General features: G+C 37.4%; 1 protein-coding gene across 1 annotated transcript in view; it reads right to left on the bottom strand.

Annotated features, from left to right (window-relative positions):
- The window catches only part of PRTFDC1 (phosphoribosyl transferase domain containing 1), a 39,480-nt gene extending 25,239 nt beyond the window's left edge, over positions 1-14,241 (bottom strand). Inside the window, exons 1-2 of the mRNA XM_041489117.1 lie at positions 14,063-14,241; positions 11,928-12,111 (exon numbers count right to left, since the gene is read on the bottom strand). Coding sequence (XP_041345051.1) covers positions 11,928-12,111; positions 14,063-14,241 — 363 coding nt within the window. The remainder of the gene's footprint in view (positions 1-11,927; positions 12,112-14,062) is intronic.
- Positions 14,242-21,585: the final 7,344 nt, after the last annotated feature.

Here is a 21,585-nt window from a genome sequence, read left to right as displayed (position 1 = left end):
GTACACCCACATTCAAAATAGTCAAGTGCCAGGTCCCTGATACATTTTTAAGAGGTGCCTTGAATACCTTGCAAATAATCCAACAATGCTGAGCCAAGTGGGAATGGAATCCAGTAAACTGGCACACACCCACTGCCAGAACACCCCCTTTCCTGCAAGGATGTACAGGTACATGTGCACTGAAGCACTGACAGCTTTGAGCAGCTCTGAGAACTTTAAAATTGTCTTCCTGAGCTGAGCACACCACTGACTGTGCTGCACTGAGCCCGGCCTTATTGCTACTGCCAGGATAACAGATGATAGCAAATTTTAAACTGCTGTAGATGTACATCTAGCAGAGTTCTAGTTACCACAGTGTAAGACATATTTTACTTCTGTAGGAGTAGATCTACAATGTAACTCATGTAAAGATTTAATTTTTTTTTTATTCTATTCCTTCCTTGTTGTTATTCCTTAACTAAAAGCTCCCCCACTCAGGTTTGGAACTGCTTCAAACTCAAGCTAGTCTATCCAGTTCCAGGGAAGGCCAGAGTTTTGCAATGAGGAAGTTGGCTTTGGACAGAGAAAGACAAACAATGAACTTACTGACAGCAAGGTACTCCGTATCAGCTGACCTGTGGTAACACCTGGGTATAGTTCTTCCCTACTGTAAAAGCAAGGCAGGTCATTCAGCTTTAACAACACTCTGGGAAACAGTAAATTATTAAACTTAATAAATGGAATTGCTTGTAATCATCTGTTCAGACATTCAGCAATTTTTTTGTGTACCAGGGCTCCTTCATGCCTTCTCGTATTTAATCCAAGGAAGGTAAGCTATCTTAAAAAAGGGCCAAACTGTCACAAACCAAAGCAGACCTCAGCCCAGTTAACTTGGCTAATAAGGATTATAGACAATACATTGTTTCACTTTTTAATTTCTGATTTAGCAATTAAATATTATATAGTTGCTTAGCATTTGTTAAATGGGTCCTTTTGCTTAAGGATGAGGCAGTAAGATTGCAACACCACATATCACCATATGGCAGAAACAGCGCCCAAACAAACACTTAAAAAGATCATCAAGAACTGAAATCAAGAACATACTATAACAAAGGTTTAGACTTGTACGTATATCAGAAACTCAATAAATCCTCAAAACTAAGGTCAGTTTTCATATACTATAGTCTGAGATTTCCTTGTACTCTAGCTCATTTTTATTCTCTAAGATAATATTTAAGACATAGAAATTAAATCTCTGTATGTTCCAGGATGAGAAAAGGTAGTAACAATTTTACAGGGCTCTTCAGTCATGTAAGGTAAGGTTCCAATCACATAATTTTTCTCCAGAGATGGAAAGCAAATAAATTTTAAAACTTACAGGTAAAAGAAAAACTTAGGAAGCATACCATCCAGCCCATAGTCCTACACAGGTTCTCCTTTTGAGCTGCCAGAAGGCATTGCTAAGGGTGTCTACTTTTTGTGATAATAATGTACTATTTTGTGATAATAATGTAATACACTCTTAGAATAGCAGACTTGGGATGCTTTTCCTCCTTAGCTCCACAAGCTAAAGCGTGTAAGGAAAATTCTCCTCCTGCTATGGTAATGCAAAAGTCATCAAGGTTATCAATCATGCTATGGCCAAATGTACTGGACTGGGGTAGGAAAATGTCCATTTGGATTCAAGTCCACAATAACTGGAGTATCTGTCTTTTGCCCAATTATTGTTTAACATTAAATGCATGAACATTACAGCAGTGGAACTAGAAGTCATGTTGCTCAGCTTCAACAGAGGATCTTAGCATGCCAGCTTGGACACTGCTAGATCCACATGTATGATCTTAGCCCATTTTTTAAACTGCGTTGTGAATTATGATCAGAAGTAAATAGACATTGTGAAAAAACATATAGTGAGTTTGTAACAGTGTAATAAAACCCCTGTCCACTTGAGGATTCTGCAAGCACAAGAGAAAACAGCTTTCTCTAGAATAAGCACAAAGTGCTAACTTTCTGACCCTGACTATCATTAGCTCCTAGAATCTGGTGATAAAACAGAGATAGAAGAAGAATCTTGAACTTTGTCAAATAGCCACAGGCTTAGAAAACAGATAAATAGGTGTAAACAAATTCACGGAAGATGAGTCTGATAGTCAGATGCTTAGTCCCTTCCAGCAATCTGGAGCTTAGTTTATCATTGATTCTCACAAATCAGCAGCATTCTCTTCCATACTAGTGCATTTAGTCCCTCAGCTAATGGCAACTTGGAAGCTTAACAGCACACATATTCTTTGTGAGTTTTCTTGCACAGTTGTTTTATAGAATCCCATCTTTATTTAGATACTTTAACTTCTATCAAATGAGGTGGGAAAAGAATTTTGTATCTGTCACACAGATCAGCACGGCAATCACAGAGGAGTTCCAGTTATTGCCATATTCCTTTAGAGGAACCCTTTTGGTCTATGCCTCACAGACCCACTGGGGTGTGACACTGCACAAACAACACACATGTTATGATCTGTTTTAAGAAACAGCTTTTAAGATGCCAGTAAAAGGAAGTCATTGAATTCCTTAAGAAAAATCAGAACCCTCCGGCTTATTTTAATTAATTTTGCCCCATTTCAGATCTTAATAGGAAAAACTCACATATTAAATGGTACTGCTAGCGTCCAAGTAATGTGATATTTTTCCAATGCATAAACATGTCACAGTCTTTTCAAACTCATCAGATCTTATTTTTACAGCAGGATTAGTGACCTTTAAGTTCTGGACCTATCTTACACATAAGATCCTATCTCTCTGTCACTGTAAAATCCATGAAGCAGGATGACATATACTATTGCTGCAAATGCCATAACTTAGCATAGCTTGGTATATTTCTGAACTTCAATATTTTGGGCTTTATAAGAAACCACTGCTTTACAACAAATACTGTATCCAGTGGAATCTAATTCTTTGAAAAGATGAACAGTCGGATGTTTCTAATAAAATCTCTTGGTGCTTTCAATCTGTTCTAAAAGTGGCCAATTTCAAAAACATCTACAGTTTTAAATGGTAAGATTTCAGGAACTTGGATTACTTAAAAATACCAAAGATTTAAGCTCACAAAAAACCCCATTCATATAAAAAAAAAACCTTAAGAAAAAGGAACTTCAGTCCTTAAACTCCATTTATACATAATAGCTCTATACCCTATGCAATATACTGTAATCCAAGACATTTATTTCAAGTTAGAAGACATTTTTCAAAAGAAAACATTACAGCTTGTAAGAAAAACGTGACCCTCGGGGACACAAATTTCTCAAAAACATTAGAAAATACCTCAGTGGAGTTTGTATTAGATCTGAAATCCAAAAGAACACAGTAGCAACCCACAATATAGGAAAATGAATTTTTAAAAAAATTTAAACAATAATTCCATAGCAAAATCATATATCAGTATAAAGGAAGGTAATACCTAAGCTGGAAATTATAGATAAAAATGAAAAATATCTTAAAAGACATGTAGTTACTTGCTTTAATATGCTCCATAAATGCTTTAAAACAATACATTGATACTTCTGAAAAGCTGTAGGACAGCTCAGTGTCACTCTGCCTTCACTGCCACGTCTGCTCTAGTTCTGTCCCCATGGCAATCAGGCCACTTCCTACTCAGTTCTCCCTTGGCTGAGTTGTTTGGTTCCCCCAAATCTTTCATATGTGAGTCACCAACACACTTACTCATACTTTAAAAAAATCACTAAGATTTCAGATGGTGCTAACATATTCAAGTGATGTGTAGGTGTGTTATCTGATGCATACAGTTACAAAGATCATCCTCTATAAGTAAGTTTTACATTAGAGATAAACTGTATGATAGATTTATTATGACCTTTCCTGAACTATGCCCACAAATTAACACCTACATACATTAGAAGTAATATCCCAAGCCCCTATGCACAAAATAAAACTGTATGTTTTATTTTAAATAAAACACTTTCTTTGAGCAAGAAATGAATTAAAGCTCTCATATCTCACAACTCTGCTATCACATTAAATGGAAGCTGTAGAAGCCATGTAGGTGAAAGGAGAGCATTTGCCTCCAGACCTAAGGAGTTTCAAGAACCTGACTTTTAAGTTCACATTTTATTCCATATAGTATGGCCTTCTTCAGCTTATCCTAGAAGACTATGAAAACTAGGCTGGTACACAAAAATAACTAGAGTTGAAACATCCACACTCCTGATACCTTTGAGAAGCATCTCTCAGATAAAGCAGTGGGTGAGTCAAGTAAGGCTTGCACACATGGCAGTGAGGGTCCCTTGACTATGGGCAGACTCTTTTTTTCCAGCAAGAACTGTGCTGACTAAAGAATTTACTGCCCACAAGTGTCCCCAGCTGCTTGTAAGTCTCCCTCTGGCAGGGGCTACTGAGATGCATGTGTGCGTCTGGGTTGCTAAAAACAAATCCAGCAAGCTCAAGCAGTCCAAATAGAAATTCTCTCACAACTGCTGTTATCTGGGCTGAAGCAGGTTAGGGAGCTCAGAAGCAGCTGGGCTGGCCAGTGTGACTGCCTGGAGGGCACTGCAGTCCCTGAGGAATGGAGACAGTCACTGTTCCAGCCAGTGCAGGTGCAATCAGAAAAGAGACCCACCTCCAGTGTCTGAGTTTTCACAGCAAGCCACTGTCCCTGATGTACAGATTAACCTGGCAGGAGAGTTTACTCTCAAAGTGCCTGAACTGTGCTGCTACTCTCATAACACCACCCACAATTTAACGGAAGAGACTGTCATTCTTCTCATTACATTTTTGTGAATTTTTTAAAAAATTTCATCAGCTAGCTGCAAGAATAAGCTTTTGGGATGACTTCCACTACTAACACATTTTCAGCTATTTCTCTGAAAAGTTGTTGTCTCTGAGGCTGCTATTTTGCAGTAAGACATTGATGTAGGTTGATGTGTTTGGTTTTTTTTTTCTTTCATGAAGAATATTCTATTTTTAAACAAGTCTTAACACTTGAAAAAGGAACATTTGGACACAGTTTGGAGAACTGTGAATCGTAGTATCTCCAAACACTCAATTCACGAAAAATATGATCTGTTTCCACTGTTCATCACCTTCTTGACCATCTCAGGTCTTACTAAATTTCAGAAAATAACTGAAGCATAAGAAATACAGGGAGAGCACCTATGCCTGCTTAAGATTTGGGACTGTCTTTTGCTAAGAGCACTAGAAGACCTTTCACTTACTTGTTTTAGCAAGTCTGAGCATCTCATAGAACTTCCACTCAAAAAGATACTACTGCTCCGGAATGTAAATGCTATTTTATCCATTCATAGACAAAGAAAGTGCACAGAGACGAAAACCCTTTGGCAATTCAAGGAGCAGATTTCCCAATCTCATCATTTTTCTCTCATCATTAGCCTGCTCATAAGACATCTCTCTGACAATGCCATCCACAATCAACAAAACATATCTCTCAGACCAGCAACAAACTTGACACTGTAAAATCCATGAAGCTTCTATGGACTAAATCATGTTTCTGCTGCCCATTAGCATCTAAAACTATATCATGCTGCAAAATTCTCTGTACAGTTGTTCATTGTCTGCAGTGGTGACTGCAAGACACACATTTGAAAAAGGTTAAGAGTATATTTTAGTTTTTGAATGTCTAGTACACACACAACCTCTCTCCAAATTAAATAAACCATAAATCACTAATTTTCAAATTAAATCACATTTTTGCCTATAATTAAGTTATTTATTTGCAGGTCAAAAATATAATTCGCAGATAATTTGGAGTTCAGTCTTGTGAAATTATGGTAGAACTGGCTTTAAAGCTGACAGGAACTCATTCTATCAGGAAGGCTCCAATTTGTAATTCTTCCATGGCTAGTCAGCATTAATAAAATGATGCAGTCATCAGCTAAACTGTGTACACAAAGCAAAATAAAGGGAACTCACAACCTGCTCAAAATAAAACTTCTAAGTACAAAAACTATTGTGAATTCTCTTTCATCTCAGCATGTATATTTTTCCCAGGAGATCATAAATTGTGTTCTCCTGTGTGACACAGCAATGGAGATAAACAATCTTTGTAACACTGGTGTAGAGTCTGGGTAATGACATGAATCACTAAATGCAAGCAAGACAGTTGTTTCTTCTATGTTGTTAAATTAGTAAAAGCATTTTGCTTTCTCAGTGTCAGGATTTCAACATATTATTTTAAATGCAAAGTTCATAGTGATATTAAAAAAGCTAAATTACATACAGTAAAATTATACTGAATAAGAATAGGTTATTATGAAAAGTAGGCCTGTACATTTTATACCACTCTGATTATAGTCTGATGCTTCATTCTGTTGAGTCTTTTAGGAATTAAGTACACTCATTTGGTGTAGGAGAAGGAAACCTGCATGGCAGAAAAATAAATCCTTTTACTCCATTTACCAAGCTTTCAAATTATTATAAAATCCCTCTGTTTCCTTGCTCCTACAGTAGAGAGATTTAGCAAAACTATTTACTGAGATGGCTTCATACAGCAAAAACATTCAGATTTTTACTAAACAATGCTTGTTTTGTTGCTTGTTTTCAGATTCTTGCAGCACTAGTAGTCCTGTTTATGCCAAGACTAATAACCAACAGTTGTAAATATGTTTCAAACAACTGGAGGCTGAAGAGGAAACAGATCATATAAATGGATTTGTTTGTGAACAGAATTCAATGTAACCATTGTGCATGGATTACAACTCAGCAGTCATATTTTTACATTTTTTTTATTAGTCATGTTCTGGAAACCATAAATAATGTACTCATTTGAAAGAATTACATGAATTGACCAAATCTACATATTCCTCTGGAAGTTTCCTCTGAAGTTCATTCATATTTGGAGCATCAAACACATCTCTAAATAATGTGTTCCAGTGCATCACCATCTTCATAATAAAAAACATTCTCCTTTCTATCTTATCTAAACCTACTCTCTTTCAATATAGAGGCATTTCCCCTTGTCCTATCATTCCATGGCCTTGTAAATGTTCCTCTTCACCTTTCTTGTAAGCTCCTTTCAGATACTGGCTGTCTGCTCTAAGGTCTCCCCAAAGCCTTCTTCTCTCCAGGCTGAACAACCCAACTGAATCAGTCTGTCTTCCTAGGAGAGGTGCTCCAGACCTGTGATCATGCATGTAGCCTCCTCCAGACCCCCTCCAACAGATCCTTGTCTTTCTGTACAGAGGACTCCAGAGCTGGATGCAGTCCTCCAGGTGGGGTCCCAAAGTTATTTAAAATAGCAGAGTTTGTTATAACAATGTCATTTCAAAATAACAGAGATAGCTGCTCTTCTGCCACTTTAGTCCACACATATAACCAAACAAATCACAAAGACTTAAGGAATAGTAGCAATCTCATTCCTCGTTTACCACTCCATGGTTTTCAGCGAAAAAAGGTTATGCCACCAAGATTCACTTGTCCTTCCCCAAGACGTAAGCTTTACTATCATATCTATACTATAAAATATAGTAATTAAGAGAATTAGATAGATATCTATGGATAACCATATGGAAATACTAAACATTTTACAAGAACAGCTAGCCATGCATGTAGAAAGCACATTGTCTGCCTAATAAAAGTGTGTGGTGTTTCTCCCCTCTTCCATCAGTCCCTACCACCAGTTTCAACAATGACTCCTACTATGATTCCTTTTCTTTTTATCTTTCATCATCTATCCACTAAAGAAGTCTTAATTCACATGCATTTACCTTCTCTTCTATTGAGAGGCTGCTGAGAACTTCTCAAGAAAGTTCTCATACTTCCTCTACTTCTCCTAAATATTTTCAATTCCATTTAAAAATTGAAGTTTGAGTTAAAGGTCACATTTGGCATAGCCATGGAACAGGATTAGGTGATACTGTTGCATCTCTTGGTTGCAGATTAGACTTGCTAAACCAGAACATCCTCTTCTCTCTGAAGCTGTAATTCAATCTTTACCTTTACAGCTTGTCCTAAATTGTCTCTTCCACACTTAACAAAGAGAAGCTCTAATTATTGTTTATGATACTCTTCTGCTACACTTCTTATAGTATGTGTTTTTACTAAAACATATCCTATTCAGCCCTTCTCTTCATGACATCCACATCTTTCTATTTTTTTGTTCATTCTCTCTTTTGGTCCATCCTCAAACATCCTCTTTTTTGTCTAGTCCTATCATTTAATTCAAAAAACCCCAGTAAAACATCTTCTTAATTTCTGTGGTTTACTTCCTTCTGGATTCTTCCTAATCAGCTCTTTAATCTCCTGAAGTTGTCAATATCACAAATGTATTATGGAATTTCTGGATCCACCATCTCTCCTGCTAGGGTCACATTTTCCTTAGATGACATTCCCCAACTCAACTTCTTCCACCATTACTTTTCATCTTTGACTTCAACATACCATGCTTCTGAAAATAATTTTAAATTCTACTTTCAAACTGAAACCTTCACCCATTTTCAGCTTCAGAACTCCAATTCCCTGTGGAGGAACAATCACTCGGAAAAAATCAGCATGCTAAAAATTGAATATAGTAAATTTTATTAATCCAGTTTTAAATTTAAAAATCTCTGCAGTCAATCCCACTGTTCCTGACTTATACTAAAATCTAATAAATTAGAGCCTAATATCTAAAAAGCTGCTAAATTCTATCAGTTCTCATGTCAATGTTTCCAGAATACAGTGTTTTCCCCTAAAACGTGGCATGCATCTTTTTATATATTCATCATATTTCCCATGAGGACTATTGTAGTGCTTCTTGCTCTATCCACTGTACTTCTTGCCTTGCTACTCTTGTGTTCATTCAAAAAAGTGTGTGTTTTCTCTTCTCTGCCTCTTAAAACTCAGAGTTGCTGCTTTTCACTCACATTTCCATCTGGAAAAATTGATTTGGTTTTCCTCTCCATCTACTTCCTGACTTTTATACTTAACTCTACATGATGCTTCCTATCTGTTTACTCCTGAAATCATATTTTCTAACTGTTATCTTGGTGCTTTCTTTTAATCTGCCCTTTGTAAAATACAGGAAATTTTCTCACAAAAATGTAAAAATATTCAGGCACATATGACAATGTTTTGCAAACCAGATAAAAACATCCTGATTATGGCAGTACAAGTAGCCAATCATCTCATTAATACCCAGAGAATCTAAATGTACTATCCTGATTATGGCAGTACAAGTAGCCAGAGAATCTAAATGTACCATGCTTCTTTTTTTAATCAATTCATTTGCAGGAAGAAATCTTACAAAGAAGACTCATGCCCAGCTTTCAGCTACTTAATATGAAAGCAAATCCTAACATATAAATCAAGTATAAATTCTGAACTCTAAATTCTGTAATATCATGACAGGTTTGAAAAACAGCCATATAAAACTGGTCATATTTGCAATCTCCTTTTCCTGTAATCGTGTCTGTATGCCAAACAGCAAAGTACAGCATTTCCCACTGATACTTGGTAATTAAGGAGTACTTTCACTGATGCCAAGATCTGACTCTGGGTCATTTTTGCTAACCTGCTTTGCTAACCTGTTAAACCAAGAAATCCCACTTCGAATTACAGCCCCTAAAAATGAACTAACCTTTCAATATTGAAGCTGGAATGAGACAATACAAAAATCCCATGAGTTTGAGCTGAAATTAGTTGCTGGATTTAAACAGCTGGAGGGGGGAAGGGAGACATGTCTGAAGGAAGCATATTGAGAGCAGCAGGACTCCCTTCAGGAGAGAAAGAGAGAACAGTTAGTAAAAGGAATCAGGAAAAATAATGTGAGAAGAACAGTCTGTAAAATGAAAAAGGGATAAAAAGAGAGGGCAGTAATAAGTCTTACTAGAAAGTGGAACAGAAAACACAGAAGAGAACAAAGGAGTGGAACTGGTGGTGCTCCAAGATTTTAAGTAGTGTCTTATCTCTAAAGCTGTAATTGTTGCCTCTGATTAAAGTGTAAAACACTGAGAAAGACATGTTATTACAGAATAAACTAACATGGAGATTTGGGAGTTTTGTATAAGTCTGGGATAAAGAGTCACTCAGACTAGGTACAGCAAGTTCCTCAAGTGATCTGAGCCCAGCTATGCTGACAAGGGGACATTCCCCAAAACCTGCAGTTGTACAGGACACAACAGTAACTCAAGATGCAAAGGATACTGGGGCTTTAGTCAGCATTACTTTTATGCATATGTCATGGCCTGCATCTACCAATATTAATGTAATTTCAAATTTCTACTGCAGTGTCATTCAGCTTCTCAGACCAGACAGGTATCAAGCACTGATCCAAACATTAAATCAAGGACAGCTTCAGCCTCTAAATACATGACACCTGTTTGGAAGTATGTACAAGAAAAAAGAATATATTTTCAAAAATGCAGATGCAGGCACTAGTTCTTTGGAAGGTGCAACCATTCTGATACAGCATGAGGCTACGAACCAAAATATGCACAGCCACTACATGCTAAGATTATCTAGGACTTAGTATTGGTAATTGCACTCTTGCATAATAAAATTCTTAGTGCTGTTTCAGCTTGATATAACAAGCTTTTACATTATTTCCTAAGCTAAAGAGGTGAAAATTTACACACTTTTGCAGTACACATGTCCTGCCACTCATTGGTTATGGGTTACTATGGCTAATAAGATTTGACCCCAAGGAAAGACATTTCAGAACTAGTATATTTTCAGACTGGATAAGAGATAACTCTGTAAGAAAAGCACATGCATTACCTACATGCCAGGTGTAAAATAAAACCCAATTTAAGTAATTCCTCTATTTGCTCAGCAGTGTTACTGAAGTGCTATTATAACGATGCAAAAACAATTAAGTAAAATTTCCATGTGCCATTATGTGAGACATTATATAACATTATAATGTATTACTTTTTTCTGTAGTGTTGCTGAATACCTAGAAAATATATAATATTAGTATTTCACATGTGCTTCATAGAACTAATTCTCGAAACAGAAGTATTAGGACCAAATCCTAACAAAATGGCTATGAAAGGTTCTCATCCACGTTTTTCTCCACACTGAAAAAAAGTCAGAACAGATTTGTGAAAGTTGGGAAAATTTTATAGTCACTGAGGTCAGAAGACAATGCCAGCCAACAAACTGTGGAAAGGATATAGATTTATTGTGGGAACTACTGGACATAGCAAGTTGCATTTCTGCAAGACACCTTATTATCACTCTATTTATTTAGTGTACTTCCTCAGATACTTCTACAACAACTTATTTATAGAGAATGCTCCCTCACTATCAAATGTGCACTGCAAGATAGAATATAAATTTATAACTTGTACAATAAGAAATTGTAGTTAGAGATTCTAATAAATGCTGGTCATCTCACTATCATATCCTTAGTGACACAGATGAATTATTGCATAATTTCCTCTGAAGATAACAGCAGGGCTTGATGATTACTTCAACACTGGATTTGACTGAATGGCTTGTTGCATTTTCTTGTAGAACACTATCATCATCTGGTGGTATATTTTGCTACTATGTAAACTGCATGCTATGAAGATGAAAGCATTTCATTTACTTAGCATTAAACATTTAGAAGAAGACATAGATTCACCACCTTGCAGTTATGTCAAACTATGTGGGGGTGGAAAATGCGGTAACATGAAATTAACTTGACAGAACTGCTGAGGATTTTGAGAACAAACAAATGCCGGCATTTTACATGAATGAAATTTGAATACTTCTCAGTCCAGAAGTAAAAGACAGACTAAATAAAAAAACAGAGGTCAAGGTTGCTTCATATCCTTATTCATACTATCTACAAAGTATAAGGGATATCAGTTTTTAAGAAAATCTCACAGGCTTTTCAAACAAAAATATTTTTCACATAGTTTTTCTCATAACTGGAGGTGGAGATCTCACATGCAAAAGTCAACTATTCATTATGACATTCAACCAGAATCTACATAAATCAGTTGTTGACTTACGTGGTAACTTTTCAGTCTAACAAAATCAACTTTCATGGAGATGAACCTTTCTGAATTTCTGCTAAGATTTTTAATGTGCTCCACAAGATCAGCACAGAACTTGTAGCCACCTTTGAGGACACAGAGAACCACAATATCATTGTCTCCGATGTCTTGCATAATATCTTTCGCCAGTCGTTCTGTCCTGGGCAAAAAAAAATTAGAGATAAAATAGCTTTAGATGCAGATGCTCTAAGTTCATTGTATGCTTTACAATCACTATGGTGAGTATACAGCTTGACTGGCATTGCTTAAGTAGCCTGACTTCACAGAATCAGAGAGTGATTCTTGGAAAAAACCTTTTAGATCATCAAGCCCAGCCCTTTAACTGGTGCCCACAATGTCAGCTAGACCACAACAGTAAGTGCCATGTCCAGTCATTTCTTAAACACCTCCAGGAATGGTGACTCTACCACCTTCCAGGACAGTCCATTCCAATGCTTGACTGGGTTTGGATCCAGCTCACAGATGGCAGATACAGAGTGATGGATGCAAGCTGCAAAGCACTTGAATCTACTTAACCTTAAATGCATAAATTCCCCAGCTACAAACAGGACCTACACATCTTAGCATATTTTGGGCTCATAAATATGTCAGAGACTCAAGAGAAAAGAATGTGAACTAGCCTTCCATTTTACCTCACTGGAATTATCAGCATAAAATATACCTGTACAAACCCCTAACTTGTTATATTAGTTACTGCACAAGAACAACAAATTAAGTGAAAGATAGGGAAGAATATTTGAAACTTTCAGATGAATGGCTTTGGAAGATGCTACCCCTACAGTTTTAAGAAAAATCTATAGAAGAACTAGAAAGAAACAGAACATCAGTGAAAAGCTTATAGTGTGTATATCATCACTATTCTGTACAGCTCACTGTTTTAGAAAGCAGAAATGAAGAGTGCAAAGAGCTTCAGTGACTTGTTCAAGGTCAGACACAGGCAAATAATCAAGCAAATGCTCCAGTGAGCCCAGAATTGTGGGGTTCCCAACCAAACCTATCCTCTCTGACAATTCTGCATGGCAAACACAATATGGCAGATGATTGGAAAGAAAAGATACACATTTTTGCCATGCAGTGCTACATACATTTTCAAGACAAAAATAATAAATATTAATCTTAATAATAAATGTAAATAATAAATATTAACTTTAAAGATAGCATTTCTAGACCCCCAACAGGGTACTGGGTCATTTCTAGATGTAATGAAATATCAACAGAAAACTTAACAATGTCACTTGATGTTTTGAGGAAAAACAGCTCATTATATTCTGTAAATACTTCCACTGGAAAATTCTTTGATAGCTCTCTGAATTAGATTAATAGTTTCAATGAGAGTGGACTTGTTGACAGAATGCAATTTTTAAATTATCCTGTAATTTATCCCATGTATTTTGTTATTAAATTTTTCAGGTTTGGTTGGTTTTTTCTTTCTCTACGAACTGTAATACAGAAATCAATTTGCTCCTACATAAGTACATTGATTAAACTTCAATGAAATCTGTTCATGGAGCAGAAAAGAATAAGCTCTAGACTGAAGAAAATATACTAAGTATGAGAAACAGCTGTTGCTTAATTTCCACATCTTTTATTTTTAATGCTGTAGTAAATTCCATATAGCAATAATTAGTATATTTTTATATGAGAAATAGAAGATATTAGAAATATTAGATCATCTTACTTGATCTGAAATATATAATTCCTTTTAGTATTGTAAGAATTAGGATAACTTACTTTACTGAAGATAAATAAAATAGTCTTTTATAATCTTTTATCAAGTCTGAGAATGGGGAAAAACTCTCACTAAGAAACATTTATTTGATTAATTTTCATTTTTTATATTGTTCCTCAAATTGTTTGCAGCTGAAATTTCCAGGAATTCCAAAGACCACTTTGTATGTTAAAAGTGTAGGAACTCCAGGACAGAAAAATATGTACTAATTTACATTTCTAAAGAAAAATATCTAAGTTTTTAACTTAAAATATTTTAGGACAAAGATCATACATGCACTGTATACGGATGACAGCCTTTATAAAAAAGAATAGTACTACTGACCAAACAATTTATTTAGTAACATTCAACCTACACATACCTGTCAACAATAATGCCATGAGGAATGAGCACATATTCCAGGTCACCATAGTAGTGCTGAGGGTAAGTGAACAAATCCAGACTGTATCCAGGCCAATTGTCTGAAATCTGAATATCAAACAGTACTTTGAAGAACACTTCATGGTGTGTGACATTATGTAACTGATACAGAATCAGCATTCTAGTACACTCTGTTGGATGGATTCATTGTGTGTCATACCTTCTTCCAGTTACAATTTACTAATTTGCTTTTCACATTAATTATTTTGCTTCTCAGCATAACTCAGAAATCAACTGCTAGAGTTTTTTACCCACAGAATATGGGAAATGTCACCTGAAATTACAAACAACTAGACAGACAAAGGAAACATTTAATACTAAACTAGAGGCAAAAATAAGTTTCTAAGTATTTTCAAACTCAAAGTACAGATATAATATTGCCAGTAAGAAGGGATTTTCCAATGGGAGATTCAGATGGTGGAACTAAAAGTCACAAAATTCTATATAAAGATTGTACATTTCTTGTTTAGAATAACTTAAAGTCATAAATAAATAAATAAATATTTTACAGATGAAACAGCACATATGGAGAATAATTTATGTGGTTCATGGATGATATCTGTACAAATCAGTGAAAAACTGTACTTCTTGCCAAAGGTGAGGTTCTTTAGATGTCATCAATGGTAAGTGGCTACAAAATGTTTGCATCTCACTTCACTATGAAACTAGTCTGCAAATCCATATATTTACAGAAAAAAATATTTTACAGACAATATACATTCGTTTTGTAAGTATCAGAATGCAGAGATTAGATCTCACAACATACAATGGTGGCAGAGATCAAGAAAGTCAAAAATTAGCCAATGGCTGAAGGCTTCAGAAAGCTATGAATTGGAAAGTCACCAGCACAAAAACTAAACAAACTCCAAAACAAACATTTTCCCTATTCCTTATGAAAGACAAGACCTGCAGGTTCACAAGGTACCTTGAAATCATTACAAAGCTTTGCTTCAATACTGCTTCAGGATAAAAAGCAACACCTAATAGGTTTTCCTTACAAACATATTCCTCAAGTCACACATTGTCTTTCTACAGCTTGGCTACAGGAATCCTGAGCACAAGCAGAAATGGTGGCAATCTTGCCATCGTGCAGTGCATGTCTTAATGCATTTTTGCTACAGATAGTCTTTAAAAGACCATCACTGAAACCTCTGCTTACCATTTTATTGTACAGCAATAAATGGTTTCTCACAGTTTTGGCTAAGATAACATATTTGATGTTGACCTGTTCCTCCACATCCCCTCTTCTTTAAGTCAGACACGGCCCTGCCTCATGCTGTACTGAGACACTGTCCTGCCTTGTGGATTTTGGGTTGCTTGGGGGCTTTTTTAACATATTCATTGACAGGCAGCTACAGGCACCTTGACTGTCGTATTTTCTTAACTCTACCTAAAATTTTCTGCATCAAAAAATTTACTTGTTGGCTACTGAATATTTGTCCATGAAGGGCATGCCGGGGAGATCACTGGAATCAATGAAAGCTTTTCCCCTGACTTACACAAGCCTTGAAACTACACAAAAGAAGAAAAAGTTACTTAGTTGTGTTCCTCATTTCCATAGAAACAGGAGATTATAAATATCCTCCTTGGCGAGGTTTTTAATTAGAGCAAATCTTGCCCCAGAAACACTGCTGCAGCCGGCCTGGAAAGACTATTTTCCCATCTACTTTTTCAGTGCATGGGGGGGATGAAACTTTTTAAACATTTTGTAGCAATGAACGGCCTGTTCAAAAGCATTTGAATGCAAACTGAAACAATTTCATTAAGTGTTACAAGCACCCACTAGCAACCCCTGTCAGTGCTACTTAATTCTGCATTCTTGTCAAATTGCATGGTTTCAGTGTGATGTAGATGAAATTAAATGGATAGAAGCTGCTTTAGAATTCACACAAACCAATAACTCTTACTTAGGTTACAGTAAGTCCTTTATAAAACAGGATCAGGATGAAATTTTGATTCTCCCATTTATCAGTCTGGTTTTCTAGAATAGCAGAACATAAACAGTATAACTCTACAATAATATTGAAGTTCTTGTTTACAAGTGCTTGCTGGCATTTGACAAATAAGATGAAATTCACATGTACTTTCAAATTAAATATTTGTCTGATACAATAAGCATATTTCAGATTCTTCTTTCTTTTAAACAGGCACTTCCCAACAAGTCTAAGAAATTCTCATTTATCCTAAAGCTACTCACAGTGTTCTGCTATAAGACAATTTTCAAGTAAATTCGTATGACTATTCTGTTTGAGAATTTTAAGAGCCCTTGAAAATATGAAGGAAAAAATTCTGATTGTTTCAGAAAAAATCCAGCATTCAACTGGATAAGTAAATATATATTCTAAATACATTGCCATACTCGTGTGTTAAAAATTCCGGCAGTGAAAGAAAGAGCTACTTTTAAAGTTCAGGCTTTGCATGTTTGAATAGCCCAGCAGACATTCTTCAGTAAGGCTTTAAATAGTCGATGTGAATGGATACAAAAAGGAATACAAATACATGGCAATATCCAAAAGTGTTCCCCTGAGGCCTAAGAGACAAGCTGAAGCCATTCGATTGCAACACCTTTAGAAGAATTTGCTTGTTTTCTCCTCTGGCAAAGAGAGCACAGGTGAGGTTTGAGCTCAGACCTCAGCTCCAAGCAGCATGAAGCAAAGTCCAGCTTTTGCAACTTAAATGATGCTGCACTGGACTTACTGCTGGTTGGATTTTTGGGGAGTTGAGCAGAAAAAATTAAACTAGTGCAGCAGAACATTGTCATGCACATTCATGTCCTTCTTTGCAATAAACTCATGTTGCTTGGCGATATACACAGTCACCCACTTAAGGAATGTCATTTATTACACAGGTGTCAGGATACATGTGATGTGGTGTTTTCAGACAGAGCTCGAACACACAGAGACAGGTTCTTCAGAAGGGAGATGCAGGGGATGTTGGAGTGGACAGTGTGACCACTGCCCACACAGAGCCCTGGGCCATGATCTGGGCAGCTGACCTGCGAACTTTCTGTTGAAATCCTAATGCCACATTAAAAATAAGAACATACCTAAGGTGGTGGCAGTGATGGCATTTGCTTCACAGGAGAATCGGGGTGTCTATCAGAATAAGGATCACATTCGTTCATTTTTGCACCATTTATCCACCCCTACAGGCACTGCAAACGCACCTGCCAAGGCTCGGGCTGTTTCCCACCCCAGCAGAACACGGGCAGCCCGACGTTCTTTCACGGCGCCCGCAGACTCCCAGGAGCCTCCCAGAGCTCCGGTGGGAGAAAGACCTCGGGATGCCTGAGGATCCTCATCCCCGGTACTCAAGGAGCGTGGGGAGGCACAGCCACGGCCACAGGAGCCGCTCGGGGTGGTACCGGACCGTGTTTTCACGGCGGAAGCCAAAGGCGCGGCTCAGCCCAACACGCCCGTCCCCCTCCGGCAGCCGCAGCGGGGCCGGGGCCGGCGGGCGTGGCGGGACCGGTGGGATGCGGGATGTGGAGTGCAGGGTGCGGGATGTGGAGTGCAGGGTGCGGGATGCACAGTGCGGAAAGCAGGATGGGCGGTGCGGAATGCAGGGTGCGGAATGCAGGGTGCGGAAAGCAGGATGGACAGTGCGGGATGCAGGATGAGCGGTGCGGGATGCAGGGTGCGTGGTGCAGCGTGCAGGATGGAAGCTGTGCGGGTGTAGGTAGGGTCGGAATGGTGGAAAGGCTTGGGCAGGGCTGGCCAAGGGGCCTGGTCTGCGTTAATGGTAATATTAAGCTGGTGTGGTTTAAACTGCCGTTTTAACTGGATTTTCTTATACTCCAGGGAAGAAAAAAATGAAATTTCCAACATTTCAGTGATCATACTTTCCATCCTCGCTGTCTTCTGGAGTTAGTGCTCCTTCCCACCACCGTGCACATGCTGGGGCAGGCTGTGCCTTCCTGCTGCCCCCAGCCCATGCCCACGTTGCCTATGCTCTCTGTGCAGTTGGAGATAAACAGATCAGGTACCAGGAACAGTGCAGCTCTCTGTCACTCCCTTCCAATTCTGTTAAAATGATTATTAATATTCTACTTTCACTGCCTCACAGATGAGAAGGAGCTTGGTTTTTTGCTTGGCTTACTCTGATCATTTACGTTCCCATATAAAAAGTTCAGATTTGGACTTGCTCCATCCTTTTTGTATTCTGTCTTTTGTGGAAAATGGTAGCAGCCTCTCTGCCCACTGTGGATAAAAGTAGAGCTTTTTACTTTCTTCAAACTGAAAGTTGGTTATAATTTCTAGTATCAATCTTTAAATACACAGCTGGTAGAATTCTGCCATTCATATACTAGAAAATATTAAAGGAAGAAAAAGTTATTTTTAGGGGAGACCTAGGCATAGTGAAATATTCTTAGTGCTACCTGAGGGGCTCTCACCAACCAAGTAGGAAACATTTCAGGTTGGAACACTGGTATTCTAGAATGTGGTCATTGACTCTTCTGGTCACAACAGATGGATCCAGGGAGCAGTTATGGGTATGTCTACACAGGGAGTTTGGTGTCTGATGTGGACTAGTTTTCAGGTGCATCTTGTTAATGCACTTACATTAGAACTGATAGGACAATTCTTAGGAATCTGGTGTTAAGAATGCTTCTATAAATTAATCACTAATTAAAATCTGGTGAAGTACTAAAGCAGTTGAAGATTATCTTGTGATAAATGCTTTGTGTCATATATGAAGCTAAGGGTTTTTGATGAATTAAGGAACTATTCTTTAAAGAACTATTGCTACAACAGACAGCATGTCTGAAAGAGCAATAGACAAAGTTTACAAAGTGTCAGAAGTCCACTCCAGAATACATGTGCCTCAAAGTGGTGCCTGTATATCAAGACTCAAGTATACTGAGAAAAAATAATTCCTTTTCACAGTGCTGTAAAATAATTAGTGAATCTGATAAACAGCATATGCAGACTTGTACAAACCTACATAAAGCAAATAAAAATATTTTTGTAAAATGCATAAGAGATTTTCATAATGGAAAAAAATCCCTAAATAGATTTGCATTTCAATTCCATGTCAACATTTCATACGACTATTGAGAAAGTTTAATGTTTCATCTGATCTTTGGGCTAATTGCTCCTGATATGTATCCACACTTTTCAGGATTTGAAGACTCTTGTCTGGAAGAATGCCTCCTAGAGCCCATATTTGCCCTAAAGCTAGCACAGTCAGAATCAGTTACCACCACGTTGCCAATGCAGCTGCTGTTGCATTTATGTCACAGTGCTGAACTCTGTGGATCTGAAGTTATTTAGATTACAGCTAGAAACTCAAATCAATTCTGCCACTGCTATATGAGGACTGTCTTCTTCTACCTTTGACTATTTGGGTTACTATTATCAGAGCTTTCTGTATTTTTTAACCATATTCTTTATCAGACTACTGCAATACGAGAGATTGTTCTGACTAACTACAGACAGAGGCTTAATGCTTTGAAAAGCATTAACATGAGCAGGATACTAAAGAATAAATTCCTGCAGTATTGTGCTGGAAAATTTAAGCAGGAGATGTTTGTTCTTCCCATCAAGATTGGATGAATGTGTTTGTCGAGTCTTTGTTTTGATGTTCTTATCTTCCAGCAATTTTACAGGGCTCACTTTAGAAGTGTAATGAAGTGTCATATCTTGCTAATAAAAATAAATATGAGTAAGGAAATTAAAAACTAGATAAATTTAGCTGGGTTACACTTCAATAGTACTGCTGTCAGCAGCCACACGCCCAACCCACAAAGCTGTTCTTCTCCATGGAAGATTTTTTCAATGGCACAAAAGGTAATACATTTTGTTTAGTTTTGTTGCAAATGACAGAAATTCATGGTTCTGTGAACTCACAGAATTAGTAGAAACCAGAATTAATGAGGTTCTTAGTGCCTGATGGAAATGAAGCTACTAAGGATTTTGTTATGGAGGAATGTATACTTACTGGATGTTTACTTTTTCTTTTACAGTATGAACTGGTATAGAACGAATGACTTTACAGCAGACTTTCAAAACTTATTTTAATTAGGGCCAAAATATGATTAGTGAATATTGTATATTTGGGGCTTAACTATGAAAAAGCCTGTAAACATTCTGAAGAATGTTCTTACTATCTTTGTTTAGCTGTTTGTTTATGAACTAAAAATAGGAGGAAAAGAATAAGCATTTCTAGATATACAACCAGGGGAAATGATCAAAGAGGAGAAGAACAAAGAAAATAAGAGTAGATAATACTAACAAGTAGGATTGGGTAGGTCTGAACACATAGCCAAGAGCCATAAAGGACCAGATGGAAGAAGTGACACACAGAGAAGCAAAGCAGGGTTAAGACTGATACACAAATCCCATGTGAATATATTTATGCTTTTGGCCTTTACACAACTTTATAATTTCAGTTAGACATCTATTCCTCTCTTACCATGTTACTGATAAAAGTAGGACATGCCCACCCTTTCACAACTTTAATGTAAAGAAATACTGAAAATAAAAGGTTGGGGGAAGGGATATACCAGGAAAGCAGTCCAAGGCAAATATTATTATGGAGTTACCTGTAAGCAACCTTTACAACTGCATTATGTATTCTGCTTCCAAGAAGCTATAACAAACATTTGACAACTCAGTTTAATATGTAAACACCAAAACTGGACAAGAAAAGCATGAAAATCCAGAATATTTCAAGAGGTATGGCTTACCTAGGCAGAAGCTTGCCAATCAGGGGATGAAGTAAGAGCTCTTTTTCTTGTTCTGCCTGTTGCTGCAGCTGTTATGTGAACAGCAGAACTGTAAACAATCTTATCAAGCATAAACTTGCATTTCTTAGTGGTTACACGGTAAGCTACAACACAAACACACACCCAACTGTGGCAGAGAAAGACATTTTTGGGTAAAATGGTTACTGAAGAGATTATTAAAAGCAAAAGTCTAGCATATGTACAGTACTTTAGGGCATGTTGGAAACAATTCTAAATTGTTTGCATATCCAGTTTTAATATATTCCAGAATTTTGAGTTCTTGTGTATTGCCTGAGGCAGTGACCTAGTCCACAGGATGGCTGCTGGAGACCCTGAGTGCAGCAGAACATGTCCGGCAGACAGTGTTCCAGACATCTGGGAGAACAAGAAGCAGGATTTCAAACCATTCCCCTCCAGTAATGAACACAGGGAGGCCATAGGAAATGCTGCCCCATGAGCAGGGCTAGGGAGCATCCTGTGATGAGCAGCAGAAGAGATGCACATTGTTCTCTGTGACTCCTGTACTAAAGCAGGTGACAGAGTGGCACTGCAGGCTGGAATCTGGCTCCTGTCTACTTCAACTTCAGCAGAATTACCATCAGTTTAGAGGAATTGGAAGGTTTAGCTTTGAAGCAGTTGCAGCAGTTAAGATCTACAAGGGAAGCTTGGTCACAGTTAACCTGTACTGAGTCTGACTGACTTAGGCTTTGAAAATTAACTGGAGTAACTTTTATATA

Source organism: Pyrgilauda ruficollis, unplaced genomic scaffold (genome assembly GCF_017590135.1).
Source record: "Pyrgilauda ruficollis isolate IOZ18807 unplaced genomic scaffold, ASM1759013v1 scaffold12, whole genome shotgun sequence".
NCBI classification, from domain to species: domain Eukaryota; kingdom Metazoa; phylum Chordata; class Aves; order Passeriformes; family Passeridae; genus Pyrgilauda; species Pyrgilauda ruficollis.
Note: the sequence above shows the minus strand (reverse complement) of the source record. Positions and strands in the feature narration are given on the sequence as shown.